Genomic DNA, 21741 nt, shown 5'->3' with positions numbered 1-21741 from the left:
ATATTTATAAATGTGATAAGTATAAAGATTATATATAATTTTTGAAAATGTGGGATTTGTTTAGAATAAGCTTGTACACAAATTCATAAAAGGTCCTGTATAAAATACCTGGGCTGAATAAGATATATTTAATTTATTTAATTTTTTAAAGTTTTATACATTAAATAAAATTTTTATAAACTTTACTTTCAATTCTTTAAATCACATTTTTCTAAACCAACTTTATAAACAGAATTTCTTAATTTTATAAAAAAAATATTTAAAAAATAAGAATTCTTTTAAGTAAAATGACAAGTGGATTTTATTTAATGTCTTGCTTACAATAATGTTAGATGTAAAAGTGTAGGCCACTGCTAACACACTGTAATAAAAGCAGAAAGGGCTAAGGATTTTTATATTAATCCAATAAATGATACTTTATGATAGTGTTATATATGATCCATGAATGTCTATTCTCTTCTCTTCCTTTCTCTCTCTCTGTCTCTTATATTTATTCTTCCTTTTTACTTAACGAGCGGAGGAGAAAAGAATTTTACTCGTAAAAATTTGGACGAACCTGACTTAAAAGCATGAAACATTAGCTTTACATTGAACGTGGCAAATATAATTCTATAATACAATGTTCTCACATTCGCAAAATAATTACGCATAAACTTGCCTTATTCATGAATAAAATTCTGATAAATTCCTTAAAATTTCACGTAAGAAAGAAATCACCCGCTTGAATATTCAAGGGATCGGTTTAAATCGTCACTCTCTTACGCACGTTACTCGAGTATGCAACGTATGTACACGCGCTCGAGGAGGACAGACGTCAATGTGGTGGTCGCCGACTGGTTAGGCACGAATTTCAAGATGAATTCCGGCGGACAATTACGACATTTTAATTGCACAATACCCGGGCATAGGGAACGGAGAGAGCGGGCTACGAGAGGCAAGCGAAAAGAGAGCGCTCGCGAGGGGGTGGCGAGGCGGAGACGCGGCGAGAAAGAGGAGAAAGCCGGACAGAGGATGCGCCGTGTGTAGAGCGACGAAGGGTTGGCCGGGGGGGATGGACGGGCACAAGAAATGACCGACCAAGCGCACACGCGTATAATTATAATAACATTACTTGACAGAGATGGCGGCGAGAGGCGAGCCCGGTCGGCCAGGCTCCGCCGAGCATTGAAATATTATACCTACCAAAGAGAAAATAATTAAAATTCAACCCTTGCGCTCGCTCGCATGCGAGTGCGCGCCGCCCGCACTCGTGTGCGAGCACATCGGTACGCGCGTACACACATACACACGCCAATCCGTGCGCGCCTTCTACGTGGGGTAAACCGACCTCCATCCCCCTCCCCCGACGCCGCTACTCCTCCCTTACTCCGTTCTCCAAGGATGGGGTTTCCCATATTTTTTCCAGCGCCCTAGGTAACAGGTATTCCGGAAACGTTTGTTCGTTACGTACGTGCTTCTGAGCGCCGTTGTAGTAAGTAGAGAAAAAGCCCCCGACGTGTACCTTTCAAGTTGGATTATCGGGGCCGGATGAATGCGCGCATTCACGATCAGCGCAGCTTGACTCTGACAGCGTTATTGTTGCGAAACGTATCCGCGCGTGTCCGCGTGTCGATGCTCTTCTGCGGTAATTGCCCGCGTTACGCGTTCCGTCGGTCTTGGTAATTAAATCGGCTCTTGGTACAAACCCGCGAGAGTAAAAGCCAATCACAATTCCGGATAGAAAGGTAACACGATGTGAAATGTACGTTTTGACCTTGAAAGAATTAAGGGGATGCTCGAGACGTCCGTTTTACCGACAAAAAGAACACAATAATTTTTGTAACACAAAGTCTTTTTATTTCTTTTAAATTTGAAAATCCTTTTCTATTAAAACATACATATTACTACGAGTCTATGTTATGGAGTTTATACCAAAAACAAACAAAAAATTAATTCAAAGTAGAATATGAAAAAAAAAATTTGTTCTTGGTATAAAGTTCAATTCACAAACTGATAATACGTGTACTTCAATTTTGAAAAAAAATTTTTTAATCTATAAAAGAAATACGTACGAAATCTTGTTAATGCACGAATGATTCTACATTATCGATTCCGATCAAGTTTGACGGGCACTTTAACATCCCCTTGAGGATTAAGCGTGAATTTATACTTGAAAGTGTAAGACGCGCGTATTTTTCACCGTCGTTGGAACTTCACCCTCGTGCCTTCTCCGGAGACAATGGGACAACTGCTTGACCTTAAACAATGGGCCGAGTTGATCGCGCGCGGTTATGCAGATCGATTCGACACGTAACCGTCGGGAAATAAAGGCTCTCAGATCCCGCGAGAAGGCGAGATGTGGACACGGCCGTTTTAATTGATATTTTAATGGACTCCGCGAAAAAAGGTCCTTGAAAATCGGCCCCCGAGGCAGCCGCGTGACAGGATCGCGAGACAAAGGAATTAATGGAAGCCGCAGAGATCCTTCTACTTTAGCACGTCCACGGCAGGAGGACCCCTTCTCCCTCTTTCCCCATCCCCCCCCTTCCGTTTTCACGGCTATCAATAGCGTCGCCGAGAATTCGGGGGTCCCCGTCAAACGCCGTCGGTTATAATTTATTCAAATTAGCCCGGGGATTATTCATGAAAAAGTTACGACGCGGGGGAAGGCGAGTTGACGTTCGAACGGCGGACCCGCTCGATAATATCGCTTTATCTCTTTCCTCTACGAGATTAATATAGGTTTATTATACGGCGCGGTCTCTCCTTGTTTCGCGCCATCCCGCGTGATTACTCGTGGATCAGTGTAAAGGTAAAAAGCCATCCGCCTGGCCGGGTGATACACGAATACCCGCGTTATTCCCTCCCGATAATACAAATCGTTCGCAAACCGTAGCAAACTTTAACTTTCATTAGCGTAATTGTCGTGCAATTATGTGCAATTAACAAACTGTAATTCAAGATTTTTAAAATTAGATTTGCCCTTTTAAAAAGATGTTAGAATGCTCCTCACAGTTGATCGGGGGTGATAATGTAGAGTTATTCGTGCGCATCATTGACAAAATTTCGTACGTATCCTTTTATAGATTTGGAAATCTTTTTCTAGAATTAAAATACACGTGTTAATATCAATCTGTGAAATAAACTTTATATCAACAGAATTTTTTTATTGCTCTACTCATCGACTTTTCACGCGTATATAAATTTTTTCGTAGTGCAATTTCGTCGATTAAACATCAAAATCTAACTTTCGAAACTCAACATTGTTTCTTCCTGTCATCTACCAATCTATGAATTCGAATTTCTTAAGTACAAATCGTCGATCTATTATATTAATCAAATATTATTACGAAGTGACACCGCACTCGACTAAAAATATTGCGAATTAACAATTTTTTTTTCGTTCTTGGTATAACACAGATTGATGCACAGTAATGCGCATACTTTTGTCGGTAAAACAGACGTCCCCAGCACATTCCCTTAAAGCGTTACCCTTACAAAAATTAAATGCATCACCGATAACTCATTAAATGGAGAACGATCCGTTTGTTCTTTCTTTTCACGCTCGCGAACGTCAGCTGGTATTCTGCCTTATTCTCGGGGAATAATTATATGCGCTCTTTAAAAGTACAAAAACAAGAGGCACGCGCGAGCGCGAGCGAAGAGCACTCGTTGACACGAGGGCGTGCGCGAGGCCGAATCACAGCGGCTCGTAACGGGTCGTACATTATGATTTAATGCTAACACTGTGGTAATGTCGTCAGAGAGACTCCTGCGTATAAATAATTCGCGTGTCCGGGCGCCCAACCCCGAGGACCACCGCGGGGTGGACGAGGGCGCAGAAAGAGCAAGAGCGGCGGAGACGGAGGATAAGAGCGGCGGGCGGGGAGCGGCGAGTTTTTAATGCGGCATCTCTAGGGGCGACGAGGATTACCAAGGTTAAAAAGGAAGTTTTTAATAATTTTTCATTTTCTCTATATTTATTATCGCACGTTTCCTAACCGGGGGTGGGAAATAGGGGAGGGCAGGGAGTTTTGTTTTGTCGGAGACAATGGAGGGTCGGTAACGCCGGACCGTCTACCGTCGCGGGAGGAAAGGGGAGGGGGGGACGATACGGGGGCGGGGTAAGGGATGGGATTTCACGATTGTCAGTTGTCGTTGTGAAATTTTAATTCGCCCTCTCCCGCTTCCTTTTTTTATAGCCGCTCTCTTTCCTCTCTCCCTCTCTCTCTCTCTCTCTCTTTCTCTCTGTTCTCTTCCGATCTTAACGTAAAAAGCCGTCGCGATCCCTCCATCCTAATCCGCAACGCCAAGTCATTTTTACAACCGGCACGCCGGATGCTCGCGGAGATGTAGTGCCTTTCACGCGCACCGCTTCTCGTTCATTTGCCCCGCGCGGGTGTTGTTCGAAGTTTCGCGTTGTGAAATCTCTCGCGCGCTCGTTTTTCACCACTTCTGTTTACACCGTGTTCCACCTCGTCACTTCTGCCACCGCATACGGATACTCAACTGACTTGTATTCTCTTAATGGTTCGCGTATCGACGAGGTCTTTTTATATTGGCGATAAAAGATCAGACAATGTGTCGAATGATAAAAAGCAATAATTAATTTTTGAGTGACAGACCTGCGTAGAAACTAATCGAGTTTGCCAATCAACTTGATCGAAGAGGACGGAAAAACGCGGGAGAGAAATTCCGTGAGAGGACGCGGCGACGCGACGTAAGGGGGGCGCAGAGACGCCGGAAATTCGTCCGTGCTAATTTGTCACGAAAATCGTGGAATTGAAGCTGGCGGAGTCTCTTCTATTGGCTCGGAATTCCACCATGCGCTTTTCTCGCCCCGTGCCCCTTCCTCTTTCTCCCTTTGCTCTTCTTTCGCGATACCTAGGAGTGTCCTATCACATTTTCTGTGAGCTCCGTTCCAAACTGCGAACATTCGAAATCTTAGTGACATAAAAGAAAAAAAAGAGAGAGAGAGGGGGGGGGGAAGAAATAAATTGGACAACGATTGAAGATCACGGGCGAAACAATATTCTGTAAGTTAAATCAGATCATCAATTCTGTGTAATCATCAGTGCATGTGTGTGCCACTGATTTATTACTTTATTTTGCCACTATTTTAAAGTATTACGTCTCTTCGACTTTCCTAATTGTTTGCTAATGTATGCAAAGAAATTAATAGAGCTTCAAGACTAAATAGGTGAAAAGAAATTAGAGCAGCAATTGTAATGCATTACAGGCAGCAATAATCTCTGAAGAGGATCAATAAAATTTTTGAATGGGCGAAACCTCCGGCTTATGTATTTATTAATCGCATGCGAATCACGGCGAGATGTATATGGCTATTTATTTGCGCCGCCCGTATTGAATGTAAAGAGCAGAAAAATTATGTTTACACGGGGAAATCCGCCACGCGCGCCCGGATCATTTTCCATCCACGAGCGAGCTGTACGAGCCCCGTTTTGCTTTTGCTTCAGACCTTCCGTCTCTTTATCTTGAAATCCAGTGAGATATACTGCCGGTGTATTAATCAGGAACGCAGGGCAACCTGCTTTATGAGTCTTGAAGTATCGCGAGAAGCGAAAAGAGAGAGAGAGAGAGAGAGAGAGAGAGAGAGGAGGAGGAAGAGAGGTGAAGCACAGGGCGAAGACATCAATGTCAATAATAATTCATTGATTACTTAATTCATAGTTGCCATGACGACCGTCTCTCGCTTTTCCCTCGCCTTCGAGCTACTCTGTTTTTCTCGCTTCGACGAAGGAGAGTACATACTCCTTAAACTCGTTTCACACGGAACCGAACGCGTCGATGATCTTTCCCAAGCGATTCGGATGACCGGTCAATTAAAACGTATACCTCCACAATCTTTATGCTACTGCGACATTCACGTATGGTAATCGTCATTGCCAAAATTTGATTGCCGCTCTCGGCATATTTTCAGCAGCATCACGGATTCCGTTGTGAACGTCGCATTAGCCTTGCTTACGGGTTCGCAAGCAGGCAAGGAGAAACACGAAATGAATATTCAGAAGTTATTAGTCTGTAGTGAAATGTGACGGGGCTCACCCTTCTCGAAAACCACCCTGGCCTCCGCCACCGTCGCCCACTCCTTCTCCTATCCTCTACCCCCCTCGTTTCGCCCCTCAAACCGCTATAGATTTTGCGATACATCCTGCGGAAATACTCGCGAGCGAGCGAGCAAGACACCCCGATCTGCTACTACCGGTCGAAGAAGGGGTTGAAGCCTCGATGAAACTGGGCGGGGATGAAATCATGAAAGATGAGGGGGTTGCAGGAGGTAGATGCGAATAGACCGAGACCGGCGGGGCGTGAGGGTGATGGGCGAAAAGGGGCTTTATGCATAAGCTAAGAAGCACCTATTGACGGGCACCGAGAAGAGCGTGTGTCTGTGTGTATTTGTATGTGCATGTGTATGTATACTTCAACTGTAGCGACGCACTTGATAAACAAGACTTTGGTAACGCCAACGTGACATAACCCCAGCACGTATCTGGAAGTCACCAAGTATAATCGCACCCATGGGGTAGAAATGCGCCCTGTTAAAGCTATCCGAAAATGTTTTGGTGAATGACACTGAAGGGAAAGATGGTGTACCTGTGGTCAACTTTGACATTTTTCATTGTGCAACTTTCATTTTATTGTCAAAAAGCACAAAAGCAGTTCTAAAATATTTTTTTGAATATTAACATTAACATATATTATTATTTTTAATATACTCTTAACATAAAAAAATTGTAATATTGATTAAAAGTACTATATTTATGATATACTTCTGATCAATATACTTAAAAAGTAGTTATACAAAGAAGTAAAAATATTTTTATATCCTTACATTTACATTTTAATGTTTAATTACATTATATAAAATATATAAAAATTTAATAAACAATTCAAATAATATAAAGATGATAAAATAAAGTAATATAAAATAATTTCTTTTATTCTTTTTATCTTTGAAATTGGAAGATATAAAGCATTTTAGTCAAACTGTAAATTAATTTTTACTTTTATAAATATTTAATAGAAAACAACATCTTTCTCTAATCTGATACAATTAATCTGATGTTCAAGATTTGAAATAATTTCATCATTCACAAAAAGATTAACGGAAGATTCACAGAATCGATTTCTTACTGACATTTATTTTTGATATTTTACAAATGTATACATATTATAACTATGCGTATGAAAACGTAATTCTCTATAAAGACAAAATATTTAATTCGTAATCACAAAATTTATTTACATACAATGTCCGAATAATCAAATAATTCATCAAATCGAAATAATAGACGATGCTGCCGATTGCGGAAGGAGATTCGGCTACTTCAATCCTCCTCCCCTCGTCGAGGAATCGTCTTCCGAAATCGGCGAGGAAACAAATGTCGAGAGACAGACGCCAGTTTACGTTAGTCGCTCCATCTCCTCATGAAGTACCGCGCGGGCGGTCCGCAATGGAAATACGATCCACGAGAAACATATAATACCAATGTGTCTCGGCAGTATTTGTCGAGGAAGCCGCGCACGGACGGATAGAGATCTCCGACAATCGTGTAAACGCCTTTACGAACGGCATCGCCTTGAAAGCGCGTGTCGTGGCGCAGGCGATATTCAAATGGCATCAATTTCTGGGAAATTGCTCCCTATATCTACCCGCAACCTGGATGCAGGCCCCCATCCTCCCGCGCGAAGGGGGAGAGCAGACCGTATTGGCAGATAGCTACAGCATCGTTTTACAACCCCTTATCTGGATAAGTTACGGGCAACCTATTCGGCGAGTCTCTCCCGTCCTCGAACTTACGTTGTCGAGGGTGTCATCGATTTCCATGGAAATCCCCGCCGCGCGTAACTCCTGCGCTGCGCCAGATTGCCGCGCTGTCTTTTATCGGGTGAGACAGCTCCAAGTTCGAAGCAAAAACGACATATATCACTCGAGATCGTCACCGAAATGCGATGCCATCTCCGATTACTTGCCAAAGTTGAAGATATCGTTGGACACAGTTTTTCTTCTAACATTACCAGGGTTTTTATTTGCAATCAAATTTATATTTCTTCCCACGAAGAAAAATTGATTGATCCTCATGCTCGAATCTCGCGCGACATAATGTCCAATCAGTCGAGGAGTCAGTCAGTCAGTCAGCCTGCGGTAACAATGTCGGAGAAGCCCGTACCCTCCTTCGCCTTCGTTGCCGCGGAAGAAAACACCCGCGGGGCTCGGCAACTTTTTTTCATCAGCATTTTACGGTTATACCGGCGCATTAATAATGCACATGCTTAATATAAAGAGAGGCCCGCGAGTCTCCGTCTAATAAACTGGAAGAATGCTTTATAACCGTCCGCGGTTTTGGGCCACGACGGCGCGGGGAGGTGAGGGGCGAGATGGCGAAGGGTGCGCTCGAAGGCAAACTGAAGGGGGTGGCTTTCTTCTTTATGCCCGCCAAACGACCAATCTCTCCTCCGCGCGTCGAAGGAAAGTGGCCTAACTTTCCAGCGCTACGAAGAGACAACGAACTCATCGCGCGATATATCCCCTGGAAGCGTGACTCGTTAAAGGATCTCGGCCATTCTTTCGTCAGACCCCGTACACACATATACACTCTTCTCATTTCGATGGTGAAAAATTCATTTCGTCGAAAATTTGTCAACGTTAATCGTCGCGAAGGTGTCATCGAACGAGGTCTCTCGACTTTACAAGTTTCGCAATTTAAACTTTTGATTAATTTTCTATTAATTGCATCGAAATATTATAATTTCTATCGAATAGAGGCGTTGTCTGTATCTATCTGCGGAAGATACGTCGCGCACGATGAGAAGCTCGAGGGATATCCGTGACGCGAACGTAAATCATCTTTAGTGTAAAAATTTTCATATCTATCTTATCCTTGAGTGCCAAATGAATTTTTCGTTCTCCCAGGGCTGATTTCCGAGTTGCGAGCGAGAGGAGGCGCTCCAGATAGCGCGAAGGTGAGACTTTTTGAAAAATATGAGTTTAATAAAGAAGGTGGTATGATGTATGGCCCGGATTCGGGGTGGGGATCCTCGCCCAGGATCAACCAACTTCGATATACAGATATTGTATACGTAATATAACTGGATGAAGGAAATGCGCGTGATGTACTGGATGTCAAAATGTCTCGCGAGAAACGTTCGACATTGCTTTCACGTCGCCGACGAAATTACCGGGGAACTTTCCGTTAAACCGAAGAGAGGGTGGAAAATACCCGTTGTCGGATTTCGTTGCTCATAGGTGGTCGATCGACCCTCTTCTCACCGTCGAAGGTTGAATCGAATTATTTGCGTCGACAAAGGTATTTGCAGGAAAAGAATTTAGCGCTTATTAAATTTAATCCTGCATTTACGATAAATAATTTTCAATACTGTTTTTGTTCTATTTTACTAGGTTTTTTTTTTTAAATAAAATAACGTCAGGAAATTGTTATTTTTCGCGAGGTTTCAAATTCTCTCTAAGCCAATCACAAAAGTCTGTTAAAGTATAAGATTTGCCTAAAATTTATTAAAATGCATTAGTCGAATGACTTATTGATTTGCAGAAGTCAAATACACCACCCGTCGTTACCACATATACCTCGCAGTGTTCGGGAACGTTTTATCACCCCGCGTTTTTCTTTCTTCTCGGCGCATAACATTGCGTCGAGGTATTGAATATTTCATCGCGAAGATCCAGAATTTTTCTCCCGGTGATTGTCATTCGAAGAGGTCCAGGAGCGACAGGCGCGTCCGGACAGCGCGGCGCAGGGAACAGCAAAATCAATTATTCATCCGAATTGGCCGGGAAAAAGTCCTAATTATCCGGAGCAAATACAACCTTAATACGCAGAAGTGTACCAGCGCCTTCCCCCTCCTGCCCCTTACCCTTGTCGCAATCTCCCTTTCTCTTTCTATCTGCAAACCCCCGGCCACTCTTTGGCACAGCCTTCTCCTTCTTACCGTGAATAACCATTTGTATTTCCAATTAGCTTTGCTAATAAGAAGACGGAGGCATTGCCGTAGTTTAAAAAAAAATGTATAACCTCATCCAGCCACTGGGGAAATAAAGAAAAGCGCCCGTCCCGGTATGACAATACCGACGGGTCGGGCGGGGTTATATCGGCCAAACTACAATTAAAAATCCTCGCTTCACCCTCGTTTAACCCTGGCTCCTCCTTATGTCGTATTAACGACTGGGACTGGTACAAGGATCGCTACGGGAGATATCGTACCAAACAGCGAAATTCTTTTTTCTTTTTTACCAATTATATGCTTGACCCCTTCGCGCATTTTCCTTTTTTATCCCTCCCCCCTCCCTCCTCTGCGCTCTCTTTTATTTCGTCGCGATATCTTTTTTAGCATCACGTCGATTTACTCTGTTCGGCGCGACGGCACTATTCCCTGTCTGTAGAGCGAATAAAATGGGTTATAAAAATATATCTGAAAGGGAAAATATTCATTCCACCTTTTTCCCCCCCAGCCATGTAGTCGAGATGGTCAATTCAACTCTGTATAAGTGGAGAATCGATACGTAAATTCTGGTGCCTGCTTTGCCAGCTTTTGTTTCAACTGTATTGAATAATTAACACGCCATAAATTTTTATATTACCTTATTGTATTGTGCGCAGAGTAATTATTTTATCCTACTTTATCCGCATACGTTGGAGGTACAGTTGTTGTTAAAAAAATGTACAGAACATTTTAACGTATTTAAATATAATTATAATAAAGGATTTATTTAAAAAATTAATAAATTTATAAACTCATTATTGCAATAAGTATTTTTACAGTTGTATTATGCAAGATTTATATGCATATGTACATTATTGTCGAAACATGATTTGCCAGTGGCAGAGAGAAGTTATATCTCCGAAATCCTAGAAAATATTTAACGTGCTTGAACATGAATACCTATGTCTGTACGAAAGAATTTATGGCACTGAAGAACGTGTAGCCTCCGTAATTCCGCGAATACGAAACTATACCTATGTTTGCAAACTCTGATTCTCAGTTCCGCGACTCCTCTAGGGCTTTTGTTGTCGCTCATCAAAGTCGCACGGGGTCAATCGAGCGACGGCCAATTCGAAGTTAGGTGGTAATCCTGTCAGTCGTGATCGGTATTTCGTATAGAATGTATCGTGCTGCTTATACGAATCGGTGAAATGTGTCAAAAATTTTGAATAATATTTATAATAATACGAAACTGAGATCATTGAGCATCTTCGCTTGTTCCGAACGTAAGTACAAATGTAGCCTGAAGAAATTTTGCATTTCAGATTTAAAATTAATCTTAGATTTTTTGTTTTTTATTAAAATTATTAATTTATTAAATTTATTAATGACTATTATATTAATATAAATATTCATTTTTTATTAAAGTATAAGGTCAGATTTTTATAATTTGCATATAGTACCTTCTCGATTTTATATAATTTAAAATCTAATATTCTCTAATTTATATTTACAATTAACATTTATTATAATATTAATATACAATTAATCTTATAATTATTTGTCATAGTTATAGTATAGTACAAGTATGAGAATTAAAACAGTCCCAAGACACAGAATGCTCCAAAGGAGTATTGCGTCTGCATCAAGGAACTCTTCGGAAGACGGTGATGTTGGAAAAGATTACGATTCTACAAATGCAATAAACAGTCGAGGTTCATACCAGGTAAATGATCATATGATATTTTGTATTTTATTATACATGTTAGAATTAATTCTTTTAAATTTAGTTATCAGAATTTTTCAATAATTATCAGAAAAGTGCAGCTATGTGATTAGATTATTTAAAAAATATCACGTCGTACAACTATTCATATATGATCGACAAAATTTGACATAAAAAATTTTAAACAATATTTCTTATTTACTTAATTCTTTAATTACATTAAGTTTTCTTTTCTAGTAAATGTACAGTTGTGTTAGAAATTTAACAGAAATTTAAAATTAAGATTTATAATATATTTACACAAACACATTTTATTAATTAATATTACAATTCATTTAAAACTACATTGTTTATATGCTATTTGTTTAATTAATCATAAATTGTGTAGTTTTAACGTTAAGAAATGGTAGATATCAATTTAACACAAAATTTTCAAATAACATAATCACATTATCATTATGTTAAATTAAAACTTTAATATGTTAAAAAATTAGGACAAAAAATTTAACAAAAATTTAACTAATTTTAACATAAATGTTTTGTACTTTTATAAGTTTTCTAACATATAAAACACACAAATCTTTAACAGGCATACACATCACATTCAAATATTCTTAGTTCGAACAAAGAGATGACTTTATCTTCCACGCCAAATTCATCGCTGCCGATTAACGACAGCAACAATAACGAGGTCATAAACTTGTCAATAAAGGATACTTCTAATCACGTTAACGACACTGCATCAGATACCTTCGCTGAGCCAGAAGATAAACTGAAGGATTCCTTTCTCTATAAAATTATGACCGATCCAAATTTTCTCAAGAATATACAGAGAAATAAGCAGAAGAAATACGCCTGCCTCTTTTGCAAGGAGGAATTCGCGACGTACGAGAAATTGACAAATCACATGGACCCGAAAAGGAACGAGAGCAATCACATTATCTGTTGCGCCTGCAAAAAGACGTTCGCCACGAAAAGATCCCTGAAGCACCATCAGAAATGTCACTTCGGTTTCAAGATCAAGTTCACCTGTGACATTTGCACCAAGAAGTACACGAGGCTGGACAATCTGGCAAGACACAGTCTGCTACACATCAATCCCTGTAGGTTCTCTTGTACAATGTGCAACAAAACGTTCACGCGCAAGGATTTGTTCAACAAGCACCGCAAGAGTCATGAAAAGAGTAATCTCTATTGCGTGAAATGCGGTAAGTACTTGAGAACCATTCTGACCCTGGAGAATCATCAAAAACTACATTGCGAAGCGTCGAACGCTTCGGCGAACGTGGTCGTTTACAAGACCGAGAGTTCAATTCAGACTGAGAATCTGCAGAGCCGGGAATAAGATTTACGACACTCACGATTTAATTCTGGATGAGAATTTACTTTGTAATCGATGATGTAACTCGCAAAATTTTGAATTTACTTCTTGACATTTATTAAACTAAGATGTACAGATACATGGTCTAGTCTCTGTCTCTAATTTTTCAGTTTTTTCATAAATTTTGATATTCAAAGATAAAATTTAAGTGTTATCGAGTAAAGTACGTCGTATTTTACAAAAAGACATAAATTTGTAATGTAAAAATTCTTTGTCTGTATGATTTATAAATTTATATTGATAGTCGCAATTTTCTTGATTTGGCATAAAAAGCTATGAAATTAAGTAGATATATCTTCAAACTTTGTATGTTAAATATTTAATATGTACACGTGATATGCACATATTGATGTATTATTATAATTTAATAATTTGTTATTTATGTTGTGCTATTATTACTGTGATATTTACATTTCTTGAAATCGTTATCTACAACTTACTGATTACTTAAGTAATGCATAATAATTACTATTATCATAAACATTAAATAATGTTATTTATATCAACTCTTATTTCATTGTTACAATTACGACAAGAATATTTTTCCAACTATATAGGAATATATTCGAATTTGTATGAAAAGAAAAGTTATTTTTCCTGTAATATATCACCTTGGTTCAACTGACAATTAAAAAAATCTATTCCTCTTTTTCTGTATATTCACAATATGGAGTATTAGGAAATATATGGAATATGATGTACGTGTTTCTCGTGTAATCGCTCGTATCACGAGAATTAGAAAGAGAGAGAAGGGTCACTTTCTTCAGAAACTCTTGCCGTTCCCTTCTCGTCCCTTTTTCGGCTTTGCACGTTCATACATTTTTTCTTCATAGCTCTCTTCGCTGTTAACTCTCTTTCTCACTTGCAATTTAATGCAATTAAGTCGAGCGTTAAAATATCGTTCTTAATTTGCCGGCGGCACCCTTTGTTTTAAACGTGGTTTTAGCGCGAGCGACTCACGTTGGGGTCTCTCTCTCTCTCTCTTTCTCTGTGCGTGTAAATGTGTGTTATTCTTGTTCTTTCTTCTTGCTCCATCTTTCTCTCTTATTTTCCATTCCTCTTTCTTACTAGACATAGCATATAATTCATTTTTCTGTAAGAAATACACATACGTCATCATCACGTTTTCAAGCACAGTGCATGACTTTAATGCTCTGTTATCACAAACTCTGTCTAGTCGTTCTCTACGAAAATCTAATTATTTCTTTTTTTAGAATACTTTAGAGATTTCTTGCGGCGATAGGGAGATTTTAGCGCCTGTTGATGCTTAAAATTAGATTTAAATGATATAAAAAGTTGAAATTCTTTGCCTGTATCGTACATGTCTCTAATAAAAAATTTTTATACTTCTTTTAAATACGAAGCATTTATTTTGGATAGAGAAAAAAAATTGTTAGAATGCATTAGAGAAAATATTATTAATTTTTACTATATTATTAATTTTTTGTCTACAGGTGTTATATATTGTTTAGATATTTATTTAAATGTCGGGCATCAATTAATTATTTGCATCTAACTTAAATTCTCCTGCATCAATCTGATCTACTTTTCGCTCTGCACGCTAGCCTCACTTGTTCGGTATTCTCTTTGTTTCTGGTATCCTGAAGAACTTTCGAAAGGTTTTTTCACAGTGGCATTGAAAGAAAGCTCGACGAAGCACTCAAAGATAGAGCAATAGGAAAGTCCACCAATTTTCAGCACGTCTCTCTCTCTCTCTCTCTCTCTCTCTCTCTCTCTCTCTCTCTCGTTCTCTTTGTCGCTCCCTCTTTCTTCTGTCATCCTGGAATTCTCCTGTGTCCCTTTGATCCACTTACTCGTCCAGCGCGTATCGCGTATGCGGACTCGACCAAAAATGTAACAAAGTTTTCAGGAACGTCCTGGCAGAGAGGCTAGTACAGATTCTGCGGTCTCTTTGGTGAGCGTCGAACCCGGTTCTTGCTAGATGAACGATGTCTTCCCTTTGCCGCTCTCCGTTAACCTTCTCACTACTGCGATACTACTTAAACGTTACCTAAGTATTCTGAATGATTATGCGCGACGAGCGACCGTATAAACCATAGGAAAACTAAATGGCAAATTTGTCAGATTTTTTTCCTTAGAAATAATAGTACAAAATTTCTAATCTATAAATAACAATATATATGAGTAATTTTATTTGTAGCAAACGCGCATAATGTCGTTACACCAGTCGAACAAGAGTTACTAGTGAATGACTTGGTTTAAGAAAAATAATGAAGATAATGAGACATTAAAATTATTAATTGCAGATCAATTAATAGTTTTTAGATCTAATTTTTATATAGATTAAATTAAAATATTATTTTTTACTTAAAAATAAAATTTTATCACGTTGTTTTATTTAGTTGTTAATTGATACAGTGACCTTTATTATTATACATTCTTTGATTTTAATCTTTATCTTTTTAGCAACTATTAACTCGAGAAAATACGTATTAAATTTTCCCTGTATACTTCAGATACTGTCTCCTTCCTCAAAATTGCAATAAACACTTTTAATCGTAATCGATAGAATTTCCTTCACAGAGAATTAATCTTTGAATATAGAAGATATATTTTAAGATTGTTTATCTCCTCACATTGTTGTTTAATCTCTCCTTGTGTCGAAATTTAAAGCATTATACCGTAGAAGAATCTCTTTGATGTCGCGCTTTACATGCAATATTTACATGCTATCGGGGGAAGACTTTAAACTTCTTAAAGATATTTTGAAGGCCCGGGAGTACTTTCAGCCAGCTTGCTGCATTAAGAATTCAGGGGTGAGGTACAGTGGCATTTATTCATTCAGGCATTAATGAAAAGATCGTATGGCTGGCGCTTTGTGTCAGAAATCGACAAGTAAAAGACGAAACATAAACGCTGCAGACAATTTTTATGTATCTATCAATAGCCTTTCAATCACCGAAATTTCAATAAAGTGACAAATTTTACTTTGATATTATCTAGTGTTTTTCAATGTTTAAACAATTTATAAATATTTATTTAAGATTGCATTCTAAAATCTCTTTTTATTTTTTTTATATCATAAATATATTATAAAATTTTTAAGTCCCTGTTTGATGCATTCAATCAATCTGATTAACAGTTGTTAAAACGTTAATCACGCGATATAATATTAACGACACATTGATATTTTTGTCGTAGCCAAAAAACAGAGCAAGAAATGGAAAATGGGTGAAAGCGCGTACGGTAGAGACCCCCCCTCCCGCAATTTTAAAAACAGCTAAGCATTTCACGTGTTTGTTTAAACAATGCCATTAGAAGTGCCTTTTAGCCCCTGTATCGTCTTCGTCGCCGTCCTCGTCTTCGTCGACATCGTCCACGTTGTCGTCTCTCGCGGACGACTTCTCTCACCACCCTCCGCCAACCCCTCTTTATCGACCCCCGTCGAAAAATCCGCTCGCGGCAAAACGCAGGGCTGTTCTGTGTACGCAGCGCTGACTTTTTCACGGTTTTCGTCTGGCACTTCGACGCTCGTTTTCCCAGACCGCACGCGTGTGCGCACACGTGTTGTGCACGCGTACGCCACTGCCGTCGTTCCCTTTTCAGTTAGGGTCATAACGTTTGTTTTCCCGGCTACTTTGCATCGCCGAACGGAAAGCCACCAAAGTACTTGGAAAATCAAATCAGGAATGATAAAAACGCACGTTTTTATGATTTTGATTACGATTAATCGTTTCAATAGAAATAAAATTACGCTTTCAAATCTTGAACACCTTAAAAACGTTATAACGACTAAAGTTATTAATATGTAATATGAATTAATTGCACTTTTTAATCCGTAACCACGAATAAGCTCGTGTGAGAGTCATACCTAAGCTGTAAATTATATTTTTTTTAAATATAGACTTTTTTAATAACTAAAATTTATAATTATTTTACTTTTAAAACCTCATCAATTTATCACATATAGAAAATAAGAAAAAAATAAAGACATGTCAAGACAAATCAAAAACAAATCATCGCAAAAGTTTTTCAAATTTAAAATATTGATTTAATAAATAAATATAATTGTCTATATACGCTCCACAACTCTATTGAGTTTCCGCGGTTAATTTGTATAACAAAGAAAAAGGAACAACTTATAAAGAAATTATAAATAAATTATATTACAATAATAAATATCATTTTTATACTTATTCTCGTACTAATTCTGATCCTCAGCAATCTACGGATTTGTTCAACATATAAGGCTTCACAATTTAAATAATCTATTTTGTAAATAATATTGAAGCGAGATTAAACGATACCTTTGTGTATCTTACTAAATTTATTAAGTTTGTTAATTCCTAAAAGAGATAACCTAAAATTAGGGATGTTTTTACAAAAATTGAGTAAACTTATTAGTTGTATTGATTACATATGAAGAAGTAAATTCTTTTGTTTTTAAAAAGCATAAAAGTCGATACTGTGATTATTAAGTTGGTAAAATGTGAAGTTTTTAATGTTAGAAACAATTAAATTTAGTGAATATTTTATTATCTAACAAGATATTAATGATGAGTTCAAAGTTCTTTTCATGGAATTAAGGATGTGATAAACATAAAACTTTATCTATCAAACCTATAATACCTTTTTGTGTTAGGGTGTTATAAGAAAAAATTAAGATACCTATTGGCGAAAGTTTATAGTACAAATAGAAAATTAAATAACAATTTTTTAAATTAATGTTAAATCCGGAAAATTCAAAACATTTTCTTTCTCGATGGCAATTTTTAATTTTGTTCAGAAAAAGCTAAATTTATTGACAAGTCCATCCGAGAAAATATTGGGAGCTAGTGCAGTATTACTGTGTTGCATGTTCTACAAACATGGAGGCTCACACAGAAAACTACTTACTTATTGATTTATTTGTTAGAGCTAATGCTACTTTATAATTAATATTGACATATCCAAAAGTAAATCAGATATGTACTTTACTGTAGTTCTACTGGCTTTCTGCTCAAATTTCTTTGTTGTTTGTTTTACTTGTGTCGGCACATTGTGTGCGCGCGAACAAGAACTCGTTGAACGAAGACGTATGCCCTTTGAGTTTCGCTCGTTTATATTAATATTACATCAATGCCGTGTCAAAGGGCGTACCCTTCCTCGTTCTCCGTCGTTACCCTTTATGTGTACCCCTTTGCACTTCGATGGGGCTTTCTCGAGCGGCCGAGTAACGTGCGACTGCCTCGTAAATAATTAGCAGGCGAGATGTAACCGATTTAGAAATTTTCTCCAAATTGTCTCAAAAATACTCATATTCCGTTCGTACAGCAACTTCCAACGGACATTACCGTATGATAATTAAAAAACGGTGTACTCGCCCGTAAAATTAATTCTTTGCATTCTAGCGAACTAAAATTACGTTTTTTTTTTTTTTTATGAAAAACTTTCTCCCCTTTTCTCCAAAAGTATCTAGTAGTACCACAAAGTACACTTTGCTTCAACCGGGATATGTGTGTCTATTATAACTATCGACTGAAATTCCTTACACTGCATTTTTCTGCAAACGGCCGGATTTTAATATTTGATAGAAAATTTGCAACGTGCTCCAATATATTTGTCTCACAATCAGACAGTCAAATCGATTCTAGACTTAACCGTAAAGCATCCAAGGAGCTAAAATTACTCAAAGGGAAAGAGATAAACAGAGAGAAAGAGAGAGAGAGAGAGAGAGAGAGAGAGAGAGAGAGAGAGAGAGAGAGAGAGAGAGAGAGAGAGAGAGAGGATAAGAAAAAGAATAAAGAAATCGCTTCACTTAGGCAAACGCGGCCAATAATCGCTGATAATTTATTAAGGCAAAAAATGCTGGCGATCCGCCCTCCCGGGCGCTTCTTGCGTTATTTAAAAAAATAAATATTTGATATCTCAAACAAAGACTTGGCTATTCCTCTCCTTGGCGAAGAGCCGAAATGACAGGGGAAGAGGGGGAAGAGATAAGGGTGAGGCTGCGTGAAGGAAGGACCAAGGATCGCGGCTAAAAAGTACCGAGGGAGAGGGTCGGTAAGTCTCTCGCCTGCTTAAAGGAGCCGGTAGCGGGGGTGGCGACTCATTGGCCGTGAAATATGGGGTAAAAGGTTCGATAATTGATTACACAGATTTTTTATGCCGCAAGAAGCCTTAATTCTCGCCGCTACCCCTCGGAAATAATTCCGCGTCGGGAAACCTGAGCGACGAGGCCGGAATATCGAGTCCCTTCTACACCGTCTTCCCCCTTACAAGGGAAGACAATCTCGCGCGTCGGCCCTTACAACCGGTTCGGAGATTAATCGAAATCGCGATTGCGCTTTTCACGAGCGACGAGAATGAGCGCGGCGTATCGGCGAGGAGTAGATGTCTGCCTCTATCGAATGAACGTCCCCGCGATTATCTCTCGTTTTCCTCAGAAGAATCATTTTGCTCTCTGCCAGATATAAGCGTGATAATGTTTCACAGATAACGAGTTCTCTTCTTTCTGACTGATCGTCATTTCTAATCGACCTACCCTTCTCCACGATACTGCTTGTTTATACATTTTTTTCTTTTTCATTGCGAATTCTTTTTCCGTGATCAACGCCGCAAACTATTTACTTTTACGAAGCAATTATTTTTAAACGATAAACGAAATCTCGACGAAGCTACGCTTCGTGATGCGTTTGTACACAGATACACATACGTATATTTCGCAACTCGCGCATGAGACAGAACACTGCGCGACTATTCGCGCATGTCAAACATCAATAAATTGTAGATTGACATCAAAGAACCGATTCAAATAATTTCTCAGCGGCCGTCAATGGGCGACGATATTACGGTCGTTGTTTTGATCCGAGACTGATACGTGAGAGCCAATATAGGAAACAATGCCTCCTATTACACGAAGGGTGCACGGCATATTTTCTGTGCGAAGAAACACGGGTCCTAATATTAATTTTTATCGAGATCCAAAGGGAGGAGCCAAGGGGGAGGAGGTTGGGGGCACAATAGGGGAAGCCTCTCGCGGTGGGCACACCAGAAAGACGCGTATATTGATTAAAATGTGGACCGACGAGGAACGCTTTGTCTCTCGCCGTGAAAAATCATTGCCGCGCTAATTCAAAAACATCGGAGCTGGCGAGAGATGCCAGTTAAAGAGGAAGAGAAAATTTACAAGGGGTGGGAGAGGGAGAGAGAGAGAGAGAAAGAGAGACAGACAGAGAGGGGAGGCAATTTGCACACCTCTTACTCCTCTTCTCTTTCCTTCTGTGTGAACGTTCGATGGAAAAATATTGCGTTTGCGATACCGATAGCCTCTTGACTCCTTTGTTATTATACTAATTAAATCTTTCTCTTTCTCTCTCGCTCTGCGATATTCTTTCCTCCTTTACGTCTGATCACATCGCTCCGTATCAATCGTTTGAACTTTTTCTCCTCGCCGCCGATTCTGTAGAGCTTCGCCATCGATCTCTCGCAAACTATATTAATTAATTGGTGCAGAAAGGGTTGTTCAATCTCGAAATCGGGAGACTGCCGTTCTGAATTTAGCTTAATTTATTTGCGTATACTTATATTATGCTTAATTATTATATATATAATCATAAATATACTTATTTACTTAAAAAAGCAGTTTCAATTCAGAGCCAACACTGAATGTTCGCATGTGTGTATACAAAAATGTATAAAATCTAAAAATATATAAATCTAAACAAAAATTACACATTAACATTTCGGTTCTGTTTGGTTTTGAATCACTTTCAATATGTACAATAAATTACATGTAATAAAATTGAGAGACTGCATATTACAAATAGTAAAATTAAAATTAAATACCGTGCATGAATTACTTGTTTCGTTATTACCGAATAAAGAAGTGAGCGGTGCGAGTCAATCAATAAATACACTTTTCAGTAAATTAAATTAGTAGATAAAATAATAACTGGCAAATAGTCATAAAAAACGTTCCGTAGTATATCAAAACAAGCAGTCAAATACACACGGGAACAACGGTTTTACTAAAGTACCCAAAAATTTAGCTAGGATGCATATCTGAAAATAATTTTGTTAGACTGTCAAAATAATTATGTAGGACGCTCAAGTTGGTTGCTAGAATGTCAGAATTTTTTGCAGCACTGCTCGTCATGCTTGGGCATCCTGCATATAATTATTATGATAATCTAAAAAAATTATGTTCACAGATCTGTATCTAACTAAATTTTTAAATACTTTAGTAAAACTGTTCTTTCCGTGTATAAAACCCACAAAGCAATGAAAATGATGTAGACTGCTTGGAGAGCTATCATCTTTGAGGTCAAAAACAAAAACGGACCAAATCGTTTATTAGTAATTTTCCTTTTGATGATACATTTTGTACATATGCAGTGTTGGCTGTAAATTGCCATTATTCTATATACTTTTGTGATTTCTCTACTTTAATTCTGAATCTATCCTTTTCAGCTTACTTATTTATTTTCTGATATATTCTTATAACAATATGAGTACTTTACTATTATGGTAAAAAATAACGCGTTACAATTATTTTTTAAATAATGGATTAGTAATAGTGTTGTGCTTTTTTTTAATAATCGCAATACTATAAATCTTTAAATAACATTAACAAATTAATTTTTATATTTTAAAATTATTTATAACAATTTTCATTGTGTATGTTCAAACTTTAGTTTCCATCTAATATATGTAGTTTATGTTTGAAATCATCTTAAATATACTTTTAAAATGT

General features: G+C 38.2%; 1 protein-coding gene across 1 annotated transcript; it reads left to right on the top strand.

Annotated features, from left to right (window-relative positions):
- The first annotated feature begins 10814 nt into the window (after positions 1-10814).
- LOC105840815 (oocyte zinc finger protein XlCOF26) lies at positions 10815-13674 on the top strand. Its single transcript, XM_012687890.3, has 3 exons — positions 10815-11225; positions 11510-11665; positions 12255-13674. Exons 2-3 carry the CDS (start codon positions 11528-11530, stop codon positions 13008-13010), a joined length of 894 nt encoding a protein of 297 aa, XP_012543344.2. The 5' UTR covers positions 10815-11225; positions 11510-11527; the 3' UTR covers positions 13011-13674.
- The last annotated feature ends 8067 nt before the right edge of the window (positions 13675-21741 follow it).

This window comes from Monomorium pharaonis, chromosome 3, assembly GCF_013373865.1.
Source record: "Monomorium pharaonis isolate MP-MQ-018 chromosome 3, ASM1337386v2, whole genome shotgun sequence".
Lineage (NCBI taxonomy): Eukaryota > Metazoa > Arthropoda > Insecta > Hymenoptera > Formicidae > Monomorium > Monomorium pharaonis.
This window is presented reverse-complemented; position numbering and strand designations above follow the sequence as displayed.